The following is a 19,828-nucleotide window of genomic DNA, read 5'->3' on the forward strand; positions in this document are numbered from 1 at the left end:
AGGAGTGAGTCTTGCACCTGGACTGAATGATCAATACCTTTGGTGCAGAAAATTGTAGAGTGGCGGATTACGGACTGAGAACTGAACAATTTCACTTAAAAAGGGATTCCAAAAGGCACTGTAGCGGTCTGGAATAAGCTGGAAATTTAGGGATCAAAAGATCTGGGTTGTCAAATTCCAATCTTACCAATTATTAGCTATGTCTCTCCGGTTCTGAGCCTGTGACTAACTCTCTAAAAACAGGAAGGTTAATATTCTGTTGTTCAAGGAAACAAAAGACAATGTGAATGTTCTTGTAACGTAGAACAGTTTAATAACTGCGTAAAACTACCACCTGAGCACAAAAACTTTATATCATGAAAAGGTTAGAGAAGGTAAAAGAAGCCTTAAAAAAAAAAAAAAAAGCCTTAGATACATCCCTTAAAATATATTCCTTTCCAAAATTAAGACTATTTGACTCTTTAGTAATCAGCAATAAATCCCTTGCACCAGGTTATGAGGTTTTGCTGGTTATTTTTTCAAGTAGATGACGGAAGGGATGACCTATCAGACAGACCTGCAGCGGGTTGCAAAGTGTCAGCACCCACCGCACAGCTGCGTTGTCTGTGGCTCCTCGTCTGGGCGGTAGTTAGGCTGCGTCCGTACGTCTGGGTTCCCGACAAAGCAATGTAGGCGGAAGGCCGGTCCCTTCCAGGTCTGGTCTGTAAAGATCTCCAGCACCACCTGCTAGCCTGCAGTGGTCCTCGTGTGACAACGTCGGGGGCACTTGTTCCAGGCGCCATACCTGAAGGTGGAGGAAGACTGCCCAAGAACGTCATGGGCAAGAGTTAGATTGTGGTATTGAGTCACGCCAGCTTGCTGCTTTTTATTTGTGCATGCCCCATTCAATCCTAATATTCTGCAAAGAACTAACCTAGATGGGGTGGAAATAGGACTCCCACCCCCTACCCACCAAAGATCATAAGGTTCTTAACACTCTTGAGAATTTGATATGCATGCCCATGAAGCAATGTGCTAAATCTAATTAGTATTTTAAAATTTATTAACAAATCATATTACCATGCATCTTACAGGGTACAAATGTTTCTGAATCTTAAAGATATAACAATACTGAGGTGGACCTTTACCAGGGACTTATCACCGGCATTACAGTCTTCTGAATCTTCTGGATTCAGTTATGTATAAATGTTAACTTAAAAATCTTAACCAGTCAAGTGAAATCATTTTTCCATTAAATAATTTATCAACAGTCCACTCCATTTTTACATCCATCCTGAAAAATATATTTAGAAAAGGGACCAGTATAACCTATTTCAGTATCGTTGTCAACATGTCCTGTATCTTTGCAAATGCATTTTCTACTGGGTAGTAATACATGTTCTTGTGGGGAGGAAATCTTACACTGCGTTGCAGGACAGTATTTTGATTGCAGAAAACAAAATAAAAACCCAACAAAACAAAATTGTAAATTACATAGTACTTCCCATAGGAAACAACGTAAAGAGTCTTTAACTGGAATCTCAGCCAGGTCACTGGCGTGAAATGGATATATACGGTCCTGAAATAGGAAAATCAGTCTAAGTTCTATTAAGAGACTGAATGTTTGAATAGCATTTACCATTCTTTATTATAATTTAGGGTTAGATAGCCGGTCTTCCATTCAAGTCAGAGGCTCTCGGTGGCAGAGTGTGAGCACGAAGCAGCCTTCCTGTCCCCACTGTCTAAGAATGCAGTAGTAAGCCCTGACACGTGGCAGGTACTTTATAAATACTTTTGAAAAGACTGATAAAAAATTAAGGACAAATACAGGGAAAAGCATACTTACTAGTGTTCGTGACCCACACTTACCTTTAATCCAACCTAGAAGCATACTTTGAAGACTTTTACAACAGGGCAATCACATGATGGGCTCGCTGGCTCGCATTGTTCTGGTCATGCACATGCAAGACCTCCTGGCCTCCCATCATGCGCCGTGGAACGTGTTTTCCTACAAAAGCTGTTACCACAAACCTACGGAACGAGTCTGGTAAGCTAAGCTAGGAAACGGGGAACTCTTTTTAAGTAACAAGTGTTCTAATTACACCATAAGGAAAACAATTTACTGTGGACTGTTCTGGAAATCTAAACATTTAACATGTTGCTCCTAAAAAAAAACAAAAACAAAAAAACAAAAACCAAACCCACAAACCTCCCCCAAAACCCCTACTTACTAAATGTTAATCTTAATTTTTTTTTTTGTTAATCTTAATTTTGTGGTATGATTATTCTGAATTTCTCATCATCATAAAATTCAAGCTACAAAAGCTTAAGAGTAGGAAATAAAATTTTTCTCTTGAATTTTTTCCCACTTTTGTCCTATGAAAATTCAAAATGAAAAAAATTCAAAATGGGTGCCATGTAAAAACAAAGGAGGTATAAGATTACAGATTTACATATTGATGAACAAGAAAATGGTTTAAGATTATCAGGAGGACATTAAAGCTAAGTTTCCCTGTAGTACCATCATCTAATCATGGCTAAATGTAAGACCACAGCATAGCTCAATTATTAGAGTTATTAGAACACTGCAGGGGACACATGGGTGGCTCAGTGGTTGGGCGTCTGTCTTTGGCCCAAGGTGTGATCCCGGAGTTCCGGGATCAAGTCCCACATTGGGCTCCCTATGAGGAGTCTGCTTCTTCTGCCTGTGTCTCTGTCTCTCATGAATAAATAAAATCTTAACTGTGCATTTTTTTTTTTTTAAATCAGAACACTGCAACTAGCCACAGAAAGGGAAGGGAAGCAAAATCCTAGGAGTTGTAGGTGTGACGTCAGGAGTTTTCCAGCACAGAAACCATTCCAATAATCTGGGAAGTTTGGCATGGCTGGGAATCCCTTTGGAGTTGGAATTTACAGTAAAGCAAAATGGACACTGCTAGGTAAATATACAACTTTTAGCAGATGTGCAGACTTTTTATCTAAAGCACAGTGAACCTGGCTTTCATTTTACTGGGCCTTTTTTCACACTTGAGATTTCAAAGTAAGTCTCAAGGAATTTTTCTTTCCAATATGAGAATTCAACCAACTTAAGTGGAAACACAACAACAACAAAAAAAACCAGATGCTGCTTTGTAGAAATCCATGGTCATGGAATGCATGGTTCCCTGTACTAAGATTTACTTTAAAATTTAGAAAAGAAAATCCTTTTCTGGCAAAGTGTATCATGGAAAACCCTGACAAATATATCCTGTTTTTAAAATCTGATGGCCTTTCTTTGATCATGCTACTGCTCAGTAGTGAAAAAAATTAAACATTAGCTGTTTCTTCCCTTGGAATATGGCATGATCTCAAGTTTTATATCATTTCTAATATTTTCAACTGTGAGGAAGTGGCCAGGCATCAAACTGAAGGTTGTGAGTAACTGCTTTGAAGAGCCAGCTTTGGTGAGGATATAAATGTGGTCATTTTGTTACAAGTAGTTTCATCGATGTCTTGTAAGATACTCAGTGATAATCTACCAGCCTGAGAAAATGGATGACAAAAATAAAACTGTTTTTAATATGACGAATTTAAATGGAACAGCCATATGGGGTGAAGGTAGGTAAGTAAGTGGTGGACGTATCGAGAAAGGGGAGACAGATGAGCTATACGGATCTAGCTGGGCTGATCGGTATTGGCATCTATGTACGAATGGGCAGGCGCTCAAGTTTTCTGGTAGTTCTGGGCAAGAACCTGGGCCTACATTTATCATCATCAATTAACAACATGAAGAAACATGCCATTGGGTCTGAAACTGAGATGACACGAGTTTGTCCAGGAGAATATTTGGATAACATCTGATGCTTTTTACACTTTGTCAGATTTCTTTATCATTAGTTGCAAACACCCCACTGGAAAATTGTTACAAAATTACTGGCAACTATACAAAGCCCAAGCTGGTAGAGATGTTGTGGTATCAGTTCCCGTCTAGTAAAGAAAATATCACCACTCAGCTATCTTAAATACCTTTTATCATCCCAAATATCTGAAACCAATATTCTTAGTTTTATTCAAAGGTACTTTTGTTATCTTACCTCTACTACCCTATCATCAAAAGTCCTTTGAAAAATTGTGATAGCCTACATACATAAGTCTACTGCTGTAGAAATCTCAAAAATGCAATGTCAGTAGTGATAATCATCTAAAGAAGTCAGTTTCATGGAACAGCTTTTGAGTATTTATTGCTCAGATGCATTCAAAAAATTCTTAAACATAATGTGGTAATGGCTCTAATACATCTGTAAACAGAATACCACTAAAAAATTTTATTGGCATGAAATACTATAATTATGGATGTGTAAAATTTTTAAATCTTAAAGCCTCTTAACATAATCATGTATATCTATGTACAAAACATACATAAATTTCACTTTATTTAAAACATATGAAAGAGGAAATTTCAAATCACACTAAACATAATAAATATAGAACTTGCTTTGTTAAAAATCTACAGTATACATTCAAGTAAAGGCTAAACTTTCAATGCCAACTATATATGAGACAAAATTAAACATTTACAATAATCAGTTTCCTAAAAGTGCTATTTTTAATACCTATAAGAGGAAACTCATTCTAGTGCTTCTGTTTCCATCCAAACATATACATTCCTTTATTCACAGAACCAGATGCTTCTGTTACTAAAAATACATATCCAAAGCTTTTATATCCTTTTTAATAGATTTAACATTTTAGCTCTTTGGGGGAGGAAAAGTCCAAACAAACAACTCAGACCATCTTAAATTATTAGAGATGATTGGCTTTATGACACACCCTGTTTCAACTTAGATGTGAAATCTGATGAACGTGTTAATGAAAACAATTCCAGTCCACACGTCTAAGGTAAGTCATCTTTTTCTACATGGGAGTTTGTGTAGGTCAAGGAGCATCCACTGTAGCACCCTTCCTGTGATCCAGGTCTTGATGCCGTGCTCCATTTCTGATTTGTACCTTCTCTGCCGACCTGATTTGGTTTAGTTTCTTCAGGAGTTATATTCAGTACATTGATGGAACTGCAGGGAAGAGAAAGATCGATCTTCATCATCATCTCCTCCTTTTATACTTAAGTTCTGCCTCAATATCTATATTTGAATTGTTCCCTTGCCCTATGCTAAGTAAAATTTTTTGAGGACACACTGATTAGGAACAAATAAGTATTTCAAAATGGCCTAATTTATCACTTTTATCATATCTATCCACCTAGTTATCTGTTTACCCATCTACTTATTTATCTCTTTGGGCTATTCTGAAGCTCTCTGCCTAACCCAAGCCTGTCAGATACAGAACATGAGGGCTTGGAAAGCTTGTGTCTCCCCATGTTCCCATCTTCCTGCCACTATTTTATAATTCTTTACTGTTTTCTTCTTTGCACGTCCATTTGTTCATGCATGCTTTCCTCTACGCAGCCATTCACCCACACAGCTATTTAATGAGAGCCTGCAAAAGCATTAAAGAGTCCAGGTTCTGAGCCAGAGATGGTTTAGGCTCATCCCAGCTGGACCTGCTCAGCTCACTATGTCACTGTACTTCAGCCTCCTCAGTTGTAAAACGGAAATAATAGTATCTCTCTCATAGGGTTGGGTAGAACTGAGTTAACACACATTAAGCATTTACACCAATGCTCAATTAATTGTAAGTGTGAGAGAGCAACAATCTTAGTGTCTGAACCCAGACACAGCTGCTACTCTTTAATGACACAATCTGGGAGGTATGCTCTGCCACCAGCCTCAAAACAAAAAAATCTGGGGTGCCTGGGTGGCTCAGTTGGTTAAGTGTCTGCCTTTGGCTCAGATCATGATCTCAGGGTCCTGGGATCGAGCCCTGTGTCGGGCTCCCTGCTCAATGGGGAGTCTGCTTCTCCTTTTCCCTCGGCACGCCACCCCCTCATGCTTGCTCTCTCTCTCTCAAATAAATATAATCTTAAAAAAATCTGGTTAAATGATTACTTTCAAATCTAAGTAAACAAATGATACATTTTTATCTACTAAATATCTTATATAGTTTTTTTCTCACAAATGTACATTTCCCCCCCTAAATGTGCATTTTCTGTGACTCTGGTTTCCTAACTCAACCTCAAGGTGGCAATCTTAAAAAAAAATCAAGTGGCTTTAATTCTGAAAACTGAAACCTGAAACAATTAAAAATTTTTACTTATGCTTATTTGCCAATACTTAAAAAAGGAATTTGCTTATTAATTCAGCCCTCAGAAACCCTGCCATCTCAGACGAGATGAGGTCAATGATCAACTAAATTCTCTCTGTAATTTCGTACCAAATTACTTTGGATTCCAGGCACAGCCTTTGTGTAAAATTCCATTCTACAGTGAAGGTACACTGAAGGTGTCGCTGTAGAAATTAGCTACATGGGCAGCCCAGGTGGCTCAGTGGTTTAGCCCAGGGTGTGGTCCTGGGGTCCTGGGATTGAGTCCCATGTCAGGTTCCCTGCATGACGCGCCTGCTTCTCCCTCTGCCTGTGTCTCTGCCTCTCTCTCTCTGTGTCTCTCATGAATAAATAAATAAAAATCTTAAAAAAAAAAAAAGAAATTAGCTACAAATATGCCCATTTGTTCTGCTATAATCTTATTACAAACCCAGATTCAAGGTGCTTCAGGAGCAAGGAGTCCAAATTTACCAAATAACTTAAAATTCTGAGAACTATGTCAAGCTCCACACAGCTCTCCTCTCCTGGTAACTAGTAACACAACTCTTTTCTATGTTTCATCTTCAGAGGCCAGTGATCATGAGCATGAATAGCTCAATGAAGTTTCTTTATGCTCCAAAATTCTGTTTCTATGCCACTGATGTTTGGTGTAGCCCTCAGAATACGTGAAGGAGAAAAGCACTTTTACTATCCATTTATGTTAGCATATGTTTTTATTTTTATAGTCTGCTACTGAAGGCTAATAATGGACCAAGTACTGTTTTAAGTGCTTTATATGTATCATCACTGAAACCTCAAAACATCCTGTGATGTAGGTACTAAGGGCTGGACATATCTTTATTAAGCACAAAGTAATGTCCAAAAGGAATATTATGTCAAATATTTCATAATGAAAAATAATTAGATTAAAAAGAATTGTAGGGACATAAAAATCAAGGCAACTGCTATGTTCTCTCTCAAATACAGAATGCACTATTTGAAAATGGTGACTAGAATTGGGTTAAATAGATCGTTCTGATTGATCAAATTTGGGAGTTTAATAATGTTCTATATAAGAAAATACTCTGAGCTCACAGTATCTTTAGATTGTAAATTAAAACTTTCACTTCCCATACTCAACCCATTAATCAATCTGTTGGCTCTAACTGCAAAATATATTCCAAATCCAGTCATGTCTCCCTTCATGTCACGACCCCTGTCTAAACTACGATCATCTCATCTCAACTTCACCGAAGCCTAACCGCATCTCCTGGCTTATGACACTGGCTCCAATAGTCTGTTTTCCATAAAACGGAACAGTCATCTTTTCGAAACAGATTTGGGGGTTTTTGTTTTGTTTTGTTTTTGTTTTTTTCCGAAACAGATTTGTTTTCTCTGTTGCTTACGTGTCTCCAAGGTGTTTCCTGGGTGTCCTTAGAAGAATACCTGGCCTACAAATACAGACTAAAATACTTTACAAGTGACACATCTAGTGCACATGTGCGGGGGCAGCAGAGTGGGGTTATGGATGAACATACAACACAGTCATGAGTCAATAACTGCTGAAGCTGGATTATGGGTACAAAGAGCATCACGACCTTATTCTCTCTACATTTATATATATCTGAAGTTTTTAATCCTCATCTCCTCACCCAGGGCCTTAGAGGATGTGACCCCTGCCCACCTTCCAGCATCACCTCTCACCTCCTTGGTCCTGGCTTGCTACCACCACTGGCCTCCCACAAACACACCAGTGTCCCACCTTGGGGGTCCCTACGCCTGCCTACAGCACTCTTCCTCAAGCTCTTTTTTTGCTCCTCAATGTTTAGTGTCCTAATCCTTTTATAAATCAATAGTATATACAGTGTCTTGTCTTTTATCAGCTTCATATTTTTGTCTTGAAGTTCATTTATTTAACAACTCTTGGTCCAAGGGCCAGTGGGCTTCTTCAACACTTAGGTCCACACAAGCCTCTCACTCCCAGAGGCTGAGTGTGCCAGAACCCCGATCCTGCTCCCTGGGGCTCCTGCCAAATTCTCAGGCCCCAGGCCAGGGGCTCCTACTTTGGTTAAGAAGAAAGATCACCATCACACTTTCCAGGGTGTCCCTTTGCCCTTTCCTATTCCTCTGTCACTAGGAATGTTCTCTGTACCTAGTTAATTCATCTTGGAATAGGCTCTGAGGTAAAATACTGGTATTATACCTTAGAAAATGATTTAACAACTTGAGACAGAGGAAAATACCAAAATGTATCAGTTCATAGAAATATATGGGTTTCCTGGGGTGCGAGCAACTCTTTTTTGACCCTGTCAGCCCTGGGCACAGATCTTTACCATCAGGATGAGGATGTATTTCTCAGTTCTTTGCCCTTCAACACCAGTTAAATGGGCACGGCAAAAGAAAATTTAAAATATGTACAAAGATTGTGAAGGTAATATCCTTCTATTTAACAAAATTAAAGAATTCAAAATACTGAATGATTCCTGTAAATTAGACTATTTTAAATTGTATTTTGGATGTGACATGAAAGGAATAACACTCTATGATTCAGCTCCCAGAAGATAGGTACCAGATCTACCGGTTCGCTACTATATTCCCAGCACCTAACATGTATCCTTATATAATGGACACCCAATAAATGTTTGTAGAATGAATGATCAATCCACTAAATTCCTCTCGAAAGCCACTGCTATTGCTAACACTGCAGACATGGCAACGTGCCCTTAGCAGGGTAACTTTAGCAGTGGTACAGACACATGCAAAGATGACATAGAGACCAATACCTATGCTCAGATGCGCAGGACCGTGTCTGGCAAAAGTCCGAAGTAGAAGGAGAAGCAGGAAGAGACTTAGTAAGTTTAGAGGTGCAAACTGGAGTCCCGTTAGACACACTGTGAGGCTTCTTTTGCCGTGGCCTCGAGTGCACTGAGAGACTGTCCCGATCAGAACCTGTGGAAAGGAAAAAGAAAAAAGGCAGCCCATGTGGTGAGGTAGCAAAGTAGAGGATGTTAACTATGGTGATCATCTGCAGGGGAGTGAGGTCTGAGACAGAACAAGTTAATGGGGGGGGGGGGGGGGTCCACTCCAGCCTGTCACTCTAGTCTAGTTCGTCTTGCCCTCTCTTGTGCACAATCCATAAACATCTAAGGACCAGTTTTAAAAATGTTTGGTGATCTCCAAAGTTTTATATTAACAATTTACAATATTTTATTAACATGCGTTTTCAGATGAAAGGGTTAATGAGGTACTCACTTCCTGAGAAGGCACTGAAAAGTTTCATATTTTCTGAGTTCTGGTGGTCAAAGGTAGTCATGTTTAAAAACTGTTGCTTTAACCAACTGGCTCTTTCTTCTTCAAACGCCTTTCTCTATCATAACAAGCAAACCAAAGACATATTGATCAATATTTCAACATTCACATTGTTGGCATTTCCCACAATTCCTGTAGCTGTTGGTGTTTGCTTTCTGGCTATCATACAGATTTTGTAAGTCAAATAAATTAACCTAGAAAACTAAGAAAATTTTCACTTAAAAATATATTTTAAAAAGTAAAAATTCACCCATTTCACTTAATAAACCAACTAATCACTATTTTCATACCTGTTTTGAGTAAACTCAAATGGACAACGTAAAAAAACCAGCATATTAGCGTAACTCCTGAACATACAGATTATAAATATAGAATTACAAACAACAGAAAAATACCCACTGCAAATTGCAATCACTTGAGAAAAAGGAGCTGTGACTTCACCAGGCATCGTTCTCAGCTTCTAACCACCTACCAGAGCAAGCAGCCATCACCACTAAACCACAAGGGGGCACATGTCAGACCTTCTCCTTGCCAACAGCTGAGGATCCTAAATTCTCCCTCACTCCTCAGGTCTCTCATGCTTCCTTCCCATCCTTCACTGGCCCCACTGGGCCCAGTGACCAGAGGCAGATGGATTCTCCTGCAGAGAGCTGGGAATGGTACACAAAGTAGCCAGAGTATCTCTTAGAACAGGAGGGAGACAGGGACCCAGAACCAGGCAGGAAAAAAAGCTGGTACAAACTGTTTTTGGTTTCTAAGAAAGTCAGCTATTGATAAGATAGATTTTCACAGCTGTGGAGGACATCTATGTTAGCTACTTAAATAAAATATAGTCTTTCACTCCTAGAAACTAATACAAAATCCCATATTACCAGACATTTGAAGAAAACTAAGAACATGAAAGAAAAATGGCCAAGACAAAGGGACCTGACCACAGATAACAGCTCAAGAAACCTTTTTTTAATTTTTTTTAATTTTTAAAGATTTATTTATTTATTTACTCATGATAGAGAGAAAGAGAAAGAGAGAGAGAGAGAGAGGCAGAGACATAGGCAGAGGGAGAAGCAGGCTCCATGCCGGGAGCCCGACGTGGGTCTCGATCCCGGGACTCCAGGATCGCACCCTGGGCCAAAGGCAGGCGCCAAACTGTTGAGCCACCCAGGGATCCCCCCATGAGACCTTTTAAAAAGAATTCTAACACAGATTTATGAATATCTGTAAAATAATATAGTGCTATACAAAGTAAAGCAAAAACTGAGGACAGGAGAGAACTTAAAAGATAAATCTAAAATAAAAACTCAGTGGATGAAGTGAAGAGTTAAAATTGGCCCTGCTGAATACCAGGGTGGAGATGCACAAGAAAAAGGCGAGAGAATATCCCTGAATTCAGAACATAAAGTCCATCTATAGATACAGTTAGAAAGCCAATCACTTGTCTAATAAAAGCGTTCCAGAATGCAGAAGTCAAAGAAGGAAAAATATAGAATAAAGAAAATATTCCTAAGTCGAAGAAATTCAGTGTCTTGAGGATGAAAGGAGCTATACCTAGATATACCCTGGTAAAATTTCAGAATTTTAAGAATACAAAAAAAAAAAAAAAAAAAGGACAGAAGGAAAAAACACAACACAGGATATCCACAAAGTACTCTATGTACATTACATAATAATCAGGCTTCTCATCAGCAAAATCAAACAGTAGATGAAATGGAATAACTCAAAGTTTTGAAGGAAAATGTTGGAAACTAAATTCTACATCCAGCAAATCACATGGATATATTTTTGGATATTCTAGAATTCAGAATATTTTTCACTCACACAATACTTATGAAAAGAATTACTCAAGAAGGTAATATAGTAAATTGAAAAAGGAACCCAGGAAAGAAGATAACATGAGATATAAGCTGAATGTGATCCAGGAAATCATAAAAGCTACAAAGAAAGTCAGAGGAGGTGCTCACTACACGGGGATATATGAAGGGTTCTCTTCCAGGAGGCAGAGTCATATAACGTAGAATATTTTCTATGCGGCCAAACCTATTGCTAGGTTAGAGAATGAATAACATTTACAGAATCATGACGTTATCAGTGCTCTTTCAATTATGAAGTCTCAACTTTGGACAAAGGACTTACACCTGGATTACACATTCCAGGATCACACTTGAGGATGAAAAAGCAAAGCACAGACAGAAACTGGGAAGTTAGAGGGGCAAGAGAAGTGAGACAAGGGGATATACGAGAAGGTCTTCATCTTTCATGGCAGGGATAAACATGCTGTCCCAAGGTGAATAGGAAATGGAAGCACTGCACTGAATATACTGTTTAAAGTCAAAAAAAAAAAAAAAAAAAGAAAAAAAAAAAGGGACACCTGGGTGGCTTAGCGGGTTGAGTGTCTGCCTTTGGCTTAGGACATGATCCCAGATTCCTGGAATCGAGTCCCAAATCAGGCTCCTTGCATGGAGCCTGCTGCTCCTCCCTCTGCCTGTGTCTCTGCCTCTCTCTCTGTGTCTCTCATGAATAAATAAAATCTTTAAAAAAAATAAGTAAAAAAGAAAAAGTCAGCCAGAGGAAACCATCTATAAAAAATTACTTTAAAAAGGATTATGAGGGATCCCTGGGTGGCGCACTGGTTTGGCGCCTGCCTTTGGCCCAGGGCACGATCCTGGAGACCCGGGATCGAATCCCACGTCGGGCTACCAGTGCATGGAGCCTGCTTCTCCCTCTGCCTGTGTCTCTGCCTCTCTCTCTCCCTCTCTCTGTGACTATCATAAATAAATAAAAATTTAAAAAAAAAGGATTATGAATAAGTCATATGTACAGATGAGGGACAGTGTACAGGGGAGGAATGAAAGGACACTGAATTCCATCTCTTTCACAGCAGGGGGATCAACAGAAACGCTGAAGTACATCAAAGTTAAAATGGTACTTCCCGGAAGAATCACAAACTTAGTGATTACCTCTGCGAATGACACTAGTGAAAATGGGTGATATTTTCTCACCTTGTGGCTTTTTGTAAGAGTTTTTATTTTTTAAACCACATTCACACATTACTTCTATGAGTTTTGAAAGGGAAATACGTAGGTTAAGACACAGGTAAGTGAAAAAGCGAGCCATCCAAGGTGTCTGCATATCCCTGGGTAAGAGCAGGGAGGGGGAGCTTCTGTACCATACCCTCCCCTCCCCCTTTCTGAACCACAAACATGCTCTGCTTGCACCATCTTCTGATGCTGCACCTACTGACAGTGGGCGGGGGATGACAGATGTCCAGAGAGGTCTCCTGCAGGAAGCGAAGCCTTACCAGGAGAAAGCCAATCCAAAAGGGACAATCATGGATGCTTACAATTTTTTTTTTTTTTTGCTTACAATTTTTTAAAGAAATAAGTTTCAATTCCCAAATCCGGTAGAGGCAAAACAACATCCTCCTAAAGTAGTCCAGGTGCTTACAATCCCTTCCAGCTGGTGTTATTATAAGCTCCCTGATACAATGCTCGAGGAAACAAACCGAAGAGCGATGACACAATGAGAGGCAGAGCTGGAGGCCTTCTGCTGGCCTCCGCAGGACTTTCAAAAGCCCCTCCAGGAAAGCCCAACAGTTTAAAATACCTCCAATCCTAGGCGAATGGCTGCTTCTGTAAAGCTTCGTCTTTCCTTCTCGAAATTCTTTTTTTGCTCTTTAAACAGGGACCATTCTTCCTTGAGACGCTCCTTCTCCTCCAGCAAGTAACAGTCTCGCAGCAAGGACGTGGTGTCATCATCGCATGCTGTGGCGAGCTGCTGCTATTAAATTTTAAAACATAGTATAAGTTCCAGGGGGTCCCCGCAACACTCCCAGTTAAAAGTAAAGCAAGGGGAGCTGAGACTTCAGGGGAAGGGCAGAAATCATGGAAGAGCAGGAAGTCAAGTGAGGCTTCTCACTGTCCAGCCGGGGGAGCCCCACCTGTTAGTAAGCAAACAGCCGAGTGCTGGGTAGACCCTCTGAGCCACGGGAATACAAATCCAGCACGGGACTCAGTAAGATCCTGGCCATTCACATGGGGAAACAGTTTTAAGAGCAACTCACATTTACCTGTAAAAGCTGTTGCTGAGTTTTAATCATTTCTTTACACTGCTGAATTTCTAACTCGAGTTTTTCAGTTTCTTGTTCGTGGTCTTGTCGTGAGATTACGTCTTCATCAGTAAAACCTTCCAGGTGTACCTTTGAAACTAACGTAAAGCCAAGTAATTTGACATAGGTTTCTCACCACTTGGTTTACGGTGCTTTTTGAATTATATTTAAAAATCAAGGCTCTCAGAATTTTTCATTCTGGAATCTCATAGGTTTTCTAAAAGGTACTTATTTCCTCTGTCCTTTAAATATCTCATAAGCTGTAATAATACAACTAAATTTATAGTATTTTAGCACTATGAAAATTTTAAAAAGCAAAGAAACTTATTATGAGGGATTCACAACAACTACAAATCTGTACTATTTTTGGACTAAAATGATATCCTTTACTAATAGTTCTACTATGAACATTTATAATCCATATTTATCTAAGTCTATGTCCTAAGAATGGACAACTTATATTGAGAGAAGAGAAAAATAATTAACAAATCTATAAACTACTTTTGACACTTCTTCAAAGATCAATGCAGTGCTACAAATCATGCTCGCTGGTACTAAATTTGACAAATAGGAAGTCCAAACATACTTGCTGCTTACTAATAGATGGTGATTGAAATCAATAAAATCTCATGTAAATTCATTGTGGTACAAAATTTTGCTGATTACTCTTTACTACTGAAGACAATTGACAGTGATTTTGTGACTTTTGACATTTAGAATAAATTTTCTTTCAACAGACTTATTTACTGAGCAGAAATCTTTATTTTCTTGACTTAAAAGCATGCAAACTTTAACAAACACCAAAAATTAAGAATCTATTCATCAATGTAGATCTCTACTATCTACAGTAACAGAGAATGGTGTCTAAACACCATTAACACTAATACATGTTAAATGAAAAGAGCAGTGTAGAAAAATATGTAATATTCAATTTTTGTGTGTGTGTATATATGTACATACATAATAAATATATATATAAAAATTTTAAGTTTGAGAAAGACAGAGAGTGTGCATGCATGAGCAGGGGGAGGGGTTGAGGGAGAGGAAGAGAGAGAGCAGCTCAAGCAAACTCCATGCTGAGCTCAGAGCCTCACACGGTGCTTGATCCTGACCCTGAGATCATGACCTGAGCCGAAACTAAGAGTCAGACGCTTAACTGACTGAGCCACCCAGGCATGCCAGGTTTTTATATATTTTAAAATAAGTATTTTGTGGGTACCTAGGTGGCTCAGTCAGATAAGCATCTGCCTTTGGCTCAGGTCATGATCTCAGGGTCCTGGGATCGAGCCTGTGTTGGACTCCCTGCTTTGAGGGGAGTCTGCTTCTCCCTCTCCCTGCTGTTCCCCTTGCTTGTGCTGTCAAATGAATAAATCTTAAAAAAAAGAATCTTGTAAATGCCTACAGAAAAATCTAGGAAGACAAGCACCAAACTGTTAAGTGTCATGGATAGGAAACAGAAACCTGAATATTCTACTTCATATACTTCCTAATTGATACTTTATATTTAACATCTATTATTTTGAAAATAAGTTAAAAATAAATTAGCAACCTAGGAGTATACAAATATCTTGGAATAGTAAGTGACAAGTTCATATTTATACCTATCACAATTAACAAATCTTAGTTTCTAGATTGGTAAGAGACTTGCTTCACTTTATTCAAATACATACTGTACTCAGAAGAGATGGAGATACGTAGTGTCCTCTTTTCAGAGAGAGATTCACTCTGAGGACAAAGTATTTCTCGATGAGGTTCAAACCTCACCTCTAAAAGTAGACAGAAGCTTGATTATCAAACCACCCACCCAACTGAGCTCAAGTGCTTCAGGGTCTGAGCCCCTAACGTAGCGTTCCAAGTGACTGACACTAAGAGCGGAGTGTCACAACTCACTGGGCATGCACTGCGGTAGTAAGTTACCTTGGTTATCAAGTTTTTCTACATGACTTTTCAAAATTCTCCATTGTTTCCTGATGCTGTTGGTCAGCTGCTCTCTCACAGTCTCACAGGAAAGGTCCCACATACTCTCTCTACTCAGTTCCCCAGCATCTTCTTCAGCATCAGAGATAACCTACAAGCAAGAGAGATGAAAAGGAAAGACCAGTATCTTCAAATGGCTCTAGATACTCAGGCAGTACTAATCAAACCGATTATCAGAGATACCAAAATCATTTGTGCCATATTGTATGCATATATAACTGAAGACAAACTCTGCAACTCAAGTCTCTTCAAATATGAATTTGAATCCAAATATGATAGTGAAGAGTCCTGGAGCTGTGTGGGGAAGAGTTATTTGCTATTGCCCAGTGCTGTGTTAGAGCTCTCACAGGCTAACTCATCCTCAAATGTGGGAAAAGTGATGCTTCGAGAAGTAGACACACTGCCCCCTATCATGCACCCAAGAGGCAGAGCTGAGATCTGGAGTTAGATCAATTTATCTCCAATCTGAGGCTGCTTAAATAAATAAACCACTGAGGTTATCTACAAAGTAAAAGGAACTGTGAATCCTATTTTTCTCATATAATTTTGAAAAATAAAACTAGAGATTATTTTTCTTTTCACTTAAAACATGGGAAAATACTGTAAACCACTGATATAGGATCACCTAGAATCAAAACAAGATAAAGAACACAGGGAAACAGTACTAAAATACATTATGTCAAAATAATCTGTAGCTACATAAATATTATATTATTTTATATATATATAAATATATATATTTCATATATATGCAGATATATCTGCATATATATCTGCATATATATCACATATACACACACACACACACACACACACACACACACATATATATATGATATCTGCATAATCTGCAGTCCTAAATTTGTTGTTAACATCCAGGAGAGTAGACAGAGATATATTTCCCTGACATGAACAATAAAATATCTTGCATGGAAAGAAAAGGAGAAAGGTCAAAGATGAAGGAATGCTGATCAGACCGTTCCCATGGGCAGGTGCAGCAGGAATGAGAGGGGGACTCGGCTGGGAGAGCTGTATCACTGGCCCGGGTGAGCAATGGCTGCCAGAGTTCTTCTGGTGTGGGGGGTGGGAGTGGGGGGCAGGCTGGAGAAAGGCCCAGCACAGAGCTCACTGTGACTCTGGTTCTTGCCAGAAAATCCTCTGGAGCTACTTGCCAATAATTCTTCCAAGGAGCTACACCTCCTACGTGTTAAAGCATACCAGAGCACTGTAAAGATACTCTGAAACCACAACATGAAAATAAAAATTTAACTTGAATTTTTGGTATATGTTTGGCTATAATTAAACACAATGATAAATTAACGAAACCTGAAGGCTACATAAGCATTTTAAGGTTATATCTGATTCCTCCTACTATAAAGCTCCAAAAATCCTTAAAAGGAAGGATTGGATTACATCCTAAGAGGAAAAAAGATCTAGAAAAACAGATACTTTAAAAACAAAAAATATACTGAAGCGATTATTGTTTCTCCACATGTAAAATCTGAATTATTAAGAATTATACAGGATACTATCGACTGGCTGTAGTGGCGAGGAGAGGGGGAATTTAAACATCTGAGAAAGGTAATCTTTTTTTTTTTAAGATTTTATTTATTTATGAAACACACAGAGAGAGGCAGAAACACAGGCAGAGGGAGAAGCAGGCTCCATGCACGGAGTCCGACATGGGACTTGATCCCGGGTCTCCAGGATCAGGCCCTGGACTAAAGTCGGCGCTAAACCACTGAGCCACCCGGGCTGCCCGAGAAAGGTCTTCTTGATCTACACTATACTACTTGCTTTTGCTAAACAAAAGCAGGTAATGATGGTAAAGGTTGGGCCAAAAACTGAAGGAACCGCAGGAATAACAGACACTGTGCTTGGCCTTGGAGATATATTTGTGCAAGTTCACAACGAACAAAAAGTGACAGACTATGAGAAAAGGCTGAAGTCAAGCAGATCCCAAACTGGACAGTTTAAAAGAACATTAAGGTACATTTCTTTCTTTTTAAAAAAAAAAAAAAAAAAAAAAGGAAAAAGAGATAGAAGGTGGGGTAGGCTTATCAGTTAGACTGATCTGTGATACAAGGTAAATAATTCCATAATACAGGTTTAAAAAACAAGTTCTGATAACTTGCTGATAATTAGCATTTCCCATCAATGTTATTTTCAGATTTTAGTCACTTGGCTGAATCCAGAATCTAAACATGTAAAGCAGTAAAGTTAACAGAAGCTTTCACCATTACATGACTTGCTTTTTTCAGACCTCTGCATGGATTATTCCCTCTGTCACATGCTCCTAACCCCAGGAACAACTACCTATTCTCAAGAGCCAACTCAAATGTCATGCTCTCTGTGATGCCTTCCCTGATTGCCACACCTACTTTGCTCAACACCTTGTACCACCCCTATTATAGCTTTTAACATGTGTAACAATCACTTTTCCACATGCCCCATCTCCCCAAAGAGCTTCCTGAAGGATGCAATGGACTGAACGTTCATGTTCCCTCAAATTCACAGTGAAATGCTAATGCCTGAGGTGCGGGTAGTCAGAGGTGGGGCCTGTGGAAGTGATGAAGTCATGACAAGTAGAGCCCTCATGAATGGGGTGAGTGCCTTGGTTGAGCTCTTCTCCTCTGGTATGTGAGGGTGAGGGGACAAGGAGTCAGCAGTGTGCAGTCAGGAAGACGTACTCTCACCAGATATTGACCCTACTGGCCCCCAGATTTTGAGCCTTCCAGCTCCAGAATTGTAAAAAATAAATTTCTGTTGTTCTTAATCACCCAGGCTGTGGTAGTTTGTTATAAGAGCCCCAATTGAGACAAAGAAAGAAGTCAAAATCCTTTTAGCTTTTTCTTTCCAGGGAGCAGAATGTAAGGGACATTCAGCAAATTTCTGGAAAGATTAGTAGGTTCCCAAAGTTAATGCTTCACTCTGAAAAGTAAAGCCGGCTCAAGTACAGAATACCTAAACTATTAAGAGGATACTCAGCACAATGGTTAGAAACATGAACTCTGGGGTGAGACAGACTTGGATTTAAATCCTAGTTCTGTCACGTGTGATACTGGGACTCATTAGACGAGTGTGCCCCAGTTTCCTCAGCTATAAAATGGGGATAATTATGACAGGGAAAGCATCAAATTAGAAGAGTGAAATGAGGCAATGCTCACAAAGTGTTTATCACAGTGTTTGGCACTAAGTCCTTCTAAAGTCATCTCCATCATTTCCCAAGTTCTAGAAACAAACAGGGACATTTTGTTGTCGTCGTCCCAGTGACTGGAGCTGGTACAGTAGTGAGTGTCCTGTCCAAAACATCAAGAGTGTCCCCAGTGGGAAGACCTATCTAATGTTTTAATTGTTCGACTTAGCAATCCGAAACTGTAGGAGAGAGGAAAGAGCCACTTACAGTTCCTGTACTATCATCTGCTCTTTCTCTAGGTTTCTGCTTTTGGGGAGAAAGAAGAGAAATCATTTCCTTTTTCATTTGCTGAAGAACCTTCTTAAGTTCAGCATTTTCCATTAGGATTTGTTTCTGACGATATTCATAATCATTCAAGAGAATTTTATACATTTCATCTTCATTCCTGAGAAAGAAACTGTCAGTATGAAAATGCAGTTACAGGAAGAAAAGTCTGATGAAATATATCAATTTAAATTGGACCTTACCTGGCCTCAGTTTTACCCGTCCTCCAGGAGCCTCTTTTTCCATCGGCTCTCCCCACATAATTTAAAACTTCCATAGCTAAAAATATGAACATGCAAAACAAAACCAGTTCTTACCACACATTTGTTAAAGTGTATAAAACCCTAACACACCCTATCACACATAAATCAACCTGGTACAGATTAGGATTTTGGCTCAAACAGCCCACATTTCAGGTTCCAGTTCTCTATCACTGTTAAGCACTGAGATCTCGACACTGATTAAGCCTGTTTCTTTGTCAGTACAGAAGGAATAATGAAAGTATTTACCAAAGAGTTGTTGTGAAGGGTAAAAGAAGTTAAGACACTTAAAGTCTTGATAAATGTTATTTTATTATCATTATTAATTTTATCATTGGGGTAATAAGCAAACTATGGCCTGTAGGCCAGCTGCCTGATTTTCTAAATAAAGTTTTGCTAGAACATTGCCACACCATTTGTTCATATTAGTTAGCTTTATACTACAAGTGTGGGGATGAATAGTTGTGATGAAAGACTACAGACTCCACAAACCTGAACATATTTACTATTAGAATCTCTACAGAAAAAGTTTGCCAAGCCCTGTGTTGTCATCATCATCAAAGGAAT

At 39.1% G+C, this 19,828-nt stretch overlaps 1 protein-coding gene across 6 annotated transcripts in view; it reads right to left on the reverse strand.

The window, feature by feature from the left end:
- Window positions 1-4,172: 4,172 nt before the first annotated feature.
- Window positions 4,173-19,828, reverse strand: part of SSX2IP (SSX family member 2 interacting protein) — a 40,703-nt gene continuing 25,047 nt past the window's right edge. For 2 of the 6 annotated variants that reach the window (XM_077905240.1, XM_077905239.1), the window contains 8 exons: window positions 19,205-19,280; window positions 18,945-19,134; window positions 15,482-15,632; window positions 13,520-13,662; window positions 13,063-13,236; window positions 9,406-9,520; window positions 8,937-9,102; window positions 4,173-5,027 (listed from right to left, as the gene is read on the reverse strand). In XM_077905240.1, the coding sequence (XP_077761366.1) occupies window positions 4,853-5,027; window positions 8,937-9,102; window positions 9,406-9,520; window positions 13,063-13,236; window positions 13,520-13,662; window positions 15,482-15,632; window positions 18,945-19,134; window positions 19,205-19,280 (1,190 nt within the window). In that variant the 3' untranslated portion in view covers window positions 4,173-4,852. The remainder of the gene's footprint in view (window positions 5,028-8,936; window positions 9,103-9,405; window positions 9,521-13,062; window positions 13,237-13,519; window positions 13,663-15,481; window positions 15,633-18,944; window positions 19,135-19,204; window positions 19,281-19,828) is intronic. The other 4 variants (XM_077905238.1, XM_077905237.1, XM_077905236.1 and 1 more) reach the window with 4 other exon arrangements.

This window comes from Canis aureus, chromosome 8, assembly GCF_053574225.1.
Source record: "Canis aureus isolate CA01 chromosome 8, VMU_Caureus_v.1.0, whole genome shotgun sequence".
In the NCBI taxonomy this organism is placed as follows: Eukaryota; Metazoa; Chordata; class Mammalia; order Carnivora; family Canidae; genus Canis; species Canis aureus.